This window comes from Centroberyx affinis, unplaced genomic scaffold (genome assembly GCF_046629955.1).
Source record: "Centroberyx affinis isolate AG114_WGS23_722 - 3 ecotype Tasmania unplaced genomic scaffold, CSIRO-AGI_Caff_v1 ptg000993l_1, whole genome shotgun sequence".
Taxonomy (NCBI): domain Eukaryota; kingdom Metazoa; phylum Chordata; class Actinopteri; order Beryciformes; family Berycidae; genus Centroberyx; species Centroberyx affinis.
The window spans coordinates 81,328-90,213 of NW_027279558.1; the positions used below are offsets into that span (position 1 = coordinate 81,328).

General features: G+C 42.7%; 1 protein-coding gene across 1 annotated transcript in view; it reads left to right on the plus strand.

Moving 5' to 3' along the window:
* LOC139646568 (FERM domain-containing protein 5-like) overlaps positions 1-8,410 on the plus strand; it is an 84,415-nt gene extending 76,005 nt beyond the window's left edge. Inside the window, exons 8-14 of the mRNA XM_071522469.1 lie at positions 178-266; positions 1,369-1,432; positions 2,078-2,169; positions 2,286-2,360; positions 2,544-2,612; positions 2,759-2,865; positions 7,821-8,410. Coding sequence (XP_071378570.1) covers positions 178-266; positions 1,369-1,432; positions 2,078-2,169; positions 2,286-2,360; positions 2,544-2,612; positions 2,759-2,865; positions 7,821-8,410 — 1,086 coding nt within the window. The remainder of the gene's footprint in view (positions 1-177; positions 267-1,368; positions 1,433-2,077; positions 2,170-2,285; positions 2,361-2,543; positions 2,613-2,758; positions 2,866-7,820) is intronic.
* The last annotated feature ends 476 nt before the right edge of the window (positions 8,411-8,886 follow it).

Below are 8,886 nucleotides of genomic sequence, written 5' to 3' on the forward strand. Positions count from 1 at the left end.
TAACCTGATTTAGCTCCGACTTTGTCATTAATCAGGAAATCTGTAAGAAATATCATAAAATCATTGTGATTTTGCATCCTGATGTCTAGATTATTTGAAATAATTATAGATTTTATGTGTGTGTGTGTGTGCGTGTGTGTGTGTGCGTGTGCGTGTGTGTGTGTGTGTGTGTGTCAGGATGTGTCTGGCAACCCAGCTTTTCTGGCTTTCACTCCTTTTGGATTCACTGTGCTCCAAGGAAACAGGAGGGTCCATTTCCTCAAATGGTGAGTACAGATGAATACTTACAACTACAGAGGATTCCTGAAATGGACATGACGGAACTACCAAATAATTAATTAAATACAAATGAAAGGTCCTGGTTTATGTGTGTGTGTGCGTGTGTGTGTCCGTGTGTGTGCGTGTGTGTTTGTAGTGCCCTCTGACCAGAAGCAAGTTAACCTGTAAATTAGAGACACTAATCAAGGAGTAAGAAATAGGCAACTAGATAGTAGATACTTATAATTAAGTTCTGTAAAATTCAAAACACTAACATACATCTTCCCTGCATCAAAAGCTTTTAGTGATCACTTGAAATGTCAAACAAAGCCTAATGGTTTCATGTCAAGGGCCAGCAAACACAACAAGCAGCTTTAAGTCAGTGTTAAAGTTTCGTTCAGTGACAACATTTGCAAAAAAAAACATCACTTCTCTCCAGCTTGGCACCACTGTTGTGAAGTAATTGATAACATGTAATAGGATTACAGTAATGGGATTAAAAAGTGGTATAAAGAATTCATTACAGTTACTACGAAAACATAGCAATCAGATTACAGATATGCTGTTAAAAACGTATACATTCACTCAGAACCAAAAAAGTGTATTTACATAGTGAGATTATTGACAGACATTATTCGACACATCTTCTTGTTAGTGATGATGCATTTAGGAATTATGCCTCCCTTCCTGTTTGCACATCATAGTCATCAACTTTGTTCGTGCATCATGGCCAAACACGAGTATGAAAATTCTGTGAAATATGCATGATGTAGACAGTTCAATGATGTTGTTCTCTTGCAGCTTCTGAGTCTGAAACCAGTTTGTCTAAACTTTTCAACGCAGAAGCTAAAGTTGGTCTTAGAATTTGCCTCCAGTCCCAATGAATATTTTACCACCTTTCCCCATCTCTCTCGCTCTCTGTCTCCCTCTCACCCTGTCTCTCTCTTTAATCTCTCTCTCTCTCTCTCTCTCTCTCTCTCTCTCTCTCTCTCTCTCTCTCACTCACTCACTCACTCTCTCTCTCTATCTCTCTCTCTCTCTCTCTCTCTCTCTCTCTCTCTCTCTCTCTGTCTCTCTCTCTTGCTCTCTCTCTCTGTATCTCACACTCAGGGAGGAGGTGACCAAGCTCAAGTTTGAAGCAAAGACATTCCATATATATGCAAATCAGAAGGAGGTAGGTGTATGCATTATTGAAACGGCCGCCTTCTGTAGCCTGTGGATCTCAAGAAGTGAAATGAGTGTAGCCTTGTTTTATGCATGGAGAAGCTGCCGCCGGCGAGGCAGTGTAATCTATCCTTAATAAGGCAGTAAATGAAAAATGGCTGGACAAAGATGTGTGTTAGGCTTTGGTTTTGAGAGACAAAGGAGCACTTTAAAGCCACAGTCTGTGATTTGATTAGTGTATATATACCACAGGTCTACAGGAATTGATTCTTGAGGGGTAGCTTTTGCTGATGGGTCTTAATGCCTTTTTATGAAGAGCTCAGTCAATCTGAGAGTGGAATGAGAAGAAGTGGGATGACAGTGTTGCCCCTGGAGATGCTTTAATCTATGAGCCCTGGTTCAGTGGTGGAGAGTTAAGAGCAGTTAACAACTACACTGAGCAAATAAACTGACCAGATGAATCCAGTTGAAAACTATGACTTTATTGTTTCCATTGTTGATCCACTTTGGCTGTGAAGGGAAAATGTAGCGGAAATGGGTTAAAGAAGGATTTTTAAGCCTTTAGACAAATTAACTGTCCCAAAGTGGGTGCCACTCAGTATTCTTCATATTCTGTACACTCTACATAATCTACTACATAATGGATTCATTACAGGACAGGAAGATCATACTGACATACTTTGCACCTACACCTGAGGCCTGTAAGCACCTATGGAAGTGTGGCGTTGAGAATCAGGCCTTTTTCAAGTGAGTCACGTGACTTTTACCAATACTCCTCCCGTCTTGCATTTTCACACAGCAATCTGCCATTTTACATGACGTTCTTGTTTTCTTTCACTTCATCTCTCTCCATTCACTCATAGGTTGGAGAAGTCGAGTCAGGTCCGCACTGTGTCCAGTAGTAATCTCTTCTTCAAGGGTAGTCGCTTTAGATACAGGTACAGAATAATATTATATAATAATAATAATATGATCATTTATCACATTACAGAGATAGAACTTGGCATATGACATTGCAATGTTTAGTAATAGTAGTAGTAAAAGTATTAGTTGTAGTTATGTTTTTGTATTTTTTGTGTTTTGTGTCTTTCCCTAACTGTTGCTTTTGTTTTTTCTCTCAGTGGAAGAGTTGCAAAAGAGGTAATGGAACAAAGTGCCAAAATTAAGCGAGATCCCCCTGAGATTCACAGGTCAGACTTTTTGTAGAATATTATGTGCAATCTACTATACTGTAGTTAGATTTTGTATGACTTTAATTGGGGTATGTGTTATCAGTGGTTTATACATGTTGTGTTTGTGTGTGTGTGTGTGTGTGTGTGTGTGTGTGTGTGTCCAGGGCTGGCCTGGTGCCCAGTAGGAGCTGTCCGTCCATCACACACGGCCCTCGCTTGACCAGCGTGCCCAGGACCCGACGGAGAGCTGTACACATCTCCATCATGGAGGGTAAAACACACACACACACACACACACAAACACACACCCACACACACACAGGAGGTCAGTGGTGTGAATCCCAAGAATACCTGGAAAATGAAAGAAGCCATCTCCCCTCTCTCATCAACTTCTGTTAAAATGCCCTTGAGCATGGCACTCAACACCCAGTAGCACTGTTAAGTGGCTAATGATACAAGACTGGGGAGTGTCCATGTGTGTGTGCAACCTGCACTCTCATTGCAACTACTCCACACTGGAAAACATGAAAATGGGTTCTTGATATTTCGAAAAATAGAGTCCGCACACTGTATCCAAAATGCTCCCCAGACTTTAATCTGTGATTTAAAAATACATCACAAAAACATTGAGGTTTCTTCTTGATGAAGACCCCTGGGGTAGAAATCAATGTTTTTGTGATTCATTTTTAAATTATAAATTAAAGTCTGGGCATTTTGGATACATTGTGCGGACTCTATTTTTCAAGGTTGATTTTGAAACACACACAAATAACCACATCTTCCACAGAGAAGTAACCTAAGTGCCTTTCCATGTGAACAATGGCACACTTGTGTGCGTCAGTCACTCTGTGCTTAGTGAGATATCTCTCTCTCGCTCTTTCTCTCTTGGGCATGTGATCTTTCTCAAACACACACATACATACGCGCGTACACACACACACACACACACACACACACACACACTGAAGGAGCACCCTGTCAGTTTTTAAAGGGCATGTACTGTCTCTACAAGTCAATACATATATTTTAATTCAACCCCCTGTCTCCTTTAGCAGGCTATTAACCTTTTGCCAATGCTGTCATCGCAAGTGAGAGTTTCTTCTTAGTTGACCAGCCTGGATAAAATGAAATAGAACAAAATAAAATAAACTTCTAGCATAGTCTTTTCACAACAAAAAAGGTCTTTTGTCAAACCAGCCCCTCTTGCCTGTCATCGACAGGCAAGAGGGGACATCGACATGGAGAGTGCAGGCTTTGACATTGCGCCCCGCTGTCACAACAGTGAAACAAACCCCCTGTGTGTTGTCCTGTTGCTCTGTCTGCGCTGGTATTTCCACTGGTAATAATATCCAGCCTGAAAATAGCTCCCGCTGTCAGGGCCACGCCATGTATGTCACGACCGACAGCGGGGGGGGAGGTGAACTGTGGCACAAGTGGACCACATTCCAGGGCCTTGTCTTTCACTCTCTGCCAGTCTTTCTATCTATCTGTCACTCTGTCAGCTTGCGTGCCAGCGTATGGGAGCTCACTGCTTAGAGAGGGCTGCTTAGCCAGCCAGCCGCAGTCGGGGACAAAGACAGACAGCAGGGGGGTAGAGACAAGAGAGACAGTTCTGAGAAAGAAAGAGAAACAAATAGAGAGAGCAGGAAAGTTGGGTTGGAAGGTAGTAAGGCTAGACTAACTTTTAGTGTAGTGTTCTTTGCTTTCCTGGAGCCATGGTGAAGTGCCTGATCCGGATCAAGACCAAGGTGAACGTTCACCTGCGCATGATCAACCATTGCTACCGCGATGTGAAGGTGCGCGTGCTCTCCCTGGGACCCAGGCTTCTGGGCAAGGCTCTGGGGGTCCTGCCTCTCTTCCCCTCCCTCCCCGGGGCTTCCTCCGCTTCAGGGTCCGGGTCCGGGGGGGAGAGCTCCAGGGCCTCCTCCAGGCTGGGCGTCCCACCCCAGCTCTACGGTACTGGGCATGGCTCCAGCCGACCAGCCAGCTCTGCAGGTAAAAAAAAAAAACGGGCTGGCTTTATTATGCGGGATTGCCGTGTATATAATTTTTCTGTGGTTTGTGGAAGCGAACGGCCATTGCAGTGGGCAGCTTTGAAAATGTTCAGGTTGGAGTGATTCACCTAATTGATTCATTTAGTATTATACTGATGTTTGTGTGGCTAATAGAGAAAAAAAAACATACATTCCAGGGTCACATGATTCTCTCAGGCCAAAACAAAACTGAATATTACATAAAAATTAGGAATTACTATCCGTTAATCTATAGCTGAAGTGCATCAAAATGGATGCCAGACCTTTCAGGGTGCGATTATCTGGCTTCCAGAGAGCAGCTTTGAAAGTCATTAGGATTAAGAGAGAGCTCAGTAAGAGTAATGTTCTTAGTTCTTAGTAGAAGCTCTTCTTGTGTTGCATGTTTACTTTAGGGGGGAAAGACGACACCCAACGCCACTCGGAAGTATTTCATTTAGACATGGATTACATGACAGGATGACACTGTCTTGAGCACATGTTATGACAAGCTACCCATTAAAAACATAGTGGCACTCCAAAAACATTTTTCCCCCCTCTGGCCACATCGGGCTAATGCATTTTGGCACAGTGTTCAACAGTGCATCGTGTACTTGAATATTCTGGCAGCCAAGCGAGCCAGGCTCAAAATCAAAGAGGTTGAGTGGATCTCTGCTTTAGGACTAATTAAACTCCAGCTGAACATAATTTCCCATTAGGCCTCCTCTTAAGTAGCTTCAAATCGAAAAACAAGCGCAGGTTCTGTACAGCCCCATGACGCATTTGTGTCGATGATATATATACCCAAAATTTTGCAAGTTTTTGGAATGTGATCTCTGCTTTCTGGCTCCTTTAGTTGATCAGCAGCCTTAAGTCTCTTCTATGAACAATACAGTAACATTAGGCGACTTGGCGTGCTAGTTAACATTACCAAACATAACTTATATTACCTACATACATAGAAGCACTGCTTACACAACAGTGTTTAATTATAAAATGCCAGATGCATCTATTGTCTTATGATCATAAAAAGATGTAGCTATTTATATATTGCAATGCATCACTGAATGGCACCAGTCCATGCAAACTGATAGATGAGCAACCCAGAAGTATGAGTGACTCATTTACATTCATTTGCATATGAGAAGATGAATGAGTTGAACAATAATTTTTTAAACTAGAATACAGAACAGATATGATTTGTGAACTGTGATGGAAGTTTGATGGTGGATAGGTTGAGAGGAGTGAAGTGTCTCGTCCCTCACTGACTGACCCGAATGAGTGCTGTGCTAAAATTAATTTTAGTTTCAACTGTAATATAGAAAAACTTTAAGCTTAGGTCTTAGGTTATTATCTTCATCTGCTTAATTTGAGTTACAGCATGTTTTCACTGAGGGATATTTTCAGACCAGATAGACCAGTTCCTTATGGCACTGTATCACAATATCATGTCTGGTGTCATTGTAAACCATAGAATCTCTAGTTATGCCTCCACACTGGTGACAGCCGTGGCCGGAGGCGTTATGTTTTCGTGTTGTCCGTCCGTCCGTCCGTCCATCCGTCCCTCCGTCCGTCCCTCCGTCCGTCCCTCCGTCCGTCCCATTCTCATGAACGCGATATCTCAGGAACGCCTTGAGGGAATTTCTTCAAATTTGGCTTCAAAAATGTCCACTTGGACTCAAGGATGAACTGATCAGATTTTGGTGGTCAAAGGTCAAAGGTCAAGGTCACTGTGACCTCACAAAAGACGTTTTTGGCCATAACGCAAGAATTCATACGCTAATTATGGCTACGCTAAATATTACAATATTTCACACAAATGTCTAATAGGATAAAATGATGAAGTGATGACATTTTATATCCAAAAGTTCAAAGGTCAACTTCACTGTGACATCATAATGTTTTGCTTACCACTGTAGCTGAGAAAACGGTCTTTGGTCATTCTACAAAAACGGTGGAAGTACTGTCACTTACTTTTGCAGACACCAAAATCCTTTAAGTTGACCTAATAATCACATTAATTATATATGTTCAATAAATAAAGACTGTCCTTGCAATGATAAAACAAAGTTTATTGGCGCAGGCATACAACTGTGAGGCGGTTATTTCTAGTTTTATTTGTAATTCACCACTCTAAATGTGCATAAAACCTCATGTTACAACACCTTCTACACAAAGGTTACATTCAGAAAATAGTTTTTTTAGTGCATGATGTGTCCAGGTTTCACTGGAGCTAAATGTATGATCCATAGAGTACAAAGTTTTTGGTGTGGATTATTTCAAAGTGGACTTGATCTCCTCTCTTCAGTGTCTCCTGCCCTTGGGCTTGACACTAACCACCACCCTGATGCCAACACACACAAATATGCACACATGCATGCAAAAAATACAAACAAAGAATTTTTTCCTCATTCTTTTAGCTCAAGCTATTACTATAAATAAGTTTTGTGTTGTTTTTTCCACATTTGCATTTATTTTGATACTGGTTGAGGCTTTTCCATCAAATCTAGTTTAGATTATTTATTTGCACAATGATAACACACACACACACACACACACACACACACAATGTGCGTATTGCTTGGTATGGTTTCTAACTACATTTGTGTGAGGATGGACAGATACCACTAAAGTTTGAATGGATTTGCTCGCAAAAAAGTAGAAAATCATCATTTTCTGAGAGACTTTCTTTAGCACCCTAATCTATAAAAAATATTTGTGAAAACAACGTCGGTACTTCATTTAGTTCAAATAATCTGGAGTATGTGTATTATACTGTTCACTTTATACAGGATTTCTTTGACACATTCTCAGTTTCCTTCTATAGGCCAGTGATATTTTAACATTTATATACAGCAGAGGTGTACAAACCTTTTCATCTTCAGGGCCAAAGGACAAAATGTATATTGATGATGGATTTATAAAGTAATGCTACTAAATATTGATTATTTGGAAATGTAACAGGTAGATTATACTCTTTTGGGTCCTATATCATCATGTTCCTTATGAGTCTTATCATCACTATGCCTTGTAATAAGAAAATCATCTCAAAATCGCTCTTCAAGTATAAATATTTTGCAATAATAACAGCCAGTTATAAGAATATCTATAGAATATATATTAATAGAATATCTTATCTGCCCCGCAGCTCTAACCTCCAGTAGCCTATTGTAGTTCTATGGCTAAGTGACTGCATTTCTCTTGCCTCTGCTTCCAGGTCTGGAGTCCCTTCGAGACAGCGCCCACTCCACGCCGGTGCGCTCCGTCTCCCACGGCGACTCCTTCATGCCTCGATCTCGGGGCCAGATGGTGGACGGCAGCGAGGCGGGCGCATCGGCGATCATCTCCGACGAGGCCTACAGCCCCTCCGACAGCGTGCTGCCCACGCCTGTGGCCGAACACGGCATGGAGCTGGCGGTGGCGCGCCACCTCAACGGCGCTCCCTGCAGCATCGAGGAGGAGAAGGAGTCGGAGGCCGGGACGCCGATGGAGGGGCAGGCGGAGTTCGGGGCTGGCAGGAGGGTGCTGCGGACGGGCAGGAGCAGGTCGTCGCCTCCAAGCGACGTGGAGGAGCTGAACAAGTTCATCCTGAGCGTGCTGCGTCTGTTCCTGGTCACCATAGGACTGCTGTTCGCCCTGCTGCTGCTCCTCATCATGCTCACTGAGTCGGACCTGGACATTGCCTTCCTGAGGGACATCCGCAAGACGCCCGAATTCCAGCAGTTCCACTTTGAGTACTTCTGCCCTCTGCGGCGCTGGTTCGCCTGTAAGTTGCGCTGGATGGGAGGCTTCCTCATCAGCAAGTGAGACAAAGTGAGAGATAAAGAGACTAAATGAAACAACACAGGCCTCCGCTGAGGGAGATGGGACACACACGAGAGATAAAGACCGGCCAGGAGAGAGGGTGGGAGGAGGGAAAGGAACAGACGCCAGCCCTATCCGAACATTAACCCAGCTTCTCCCAGGACAGAGTTCCTGTCCCAAGCCACGGACTGTCCCATGAAGAGCCTTGTCTATTTTGTTTGACCATCACTGCGAGGAAATGCTCACATTTTACTTTGGAAATTCAGGTCATTTCAAGGTACTTTTATTTTTACACAAAGTTTAATTAAACACTGAAAGGGACACCAAGTCTGGCACAGACTTGATGAGTGAACACATTATTCAACCACAGATTACAGTTGCCTTTATTTTTTATTAATTTATATGGTGTAACATTAATGTAAGACAGAGAATGATCTGAGATGTTGGGGTGTGTGTGTGGGATTGAGAAAAGTTTTGAG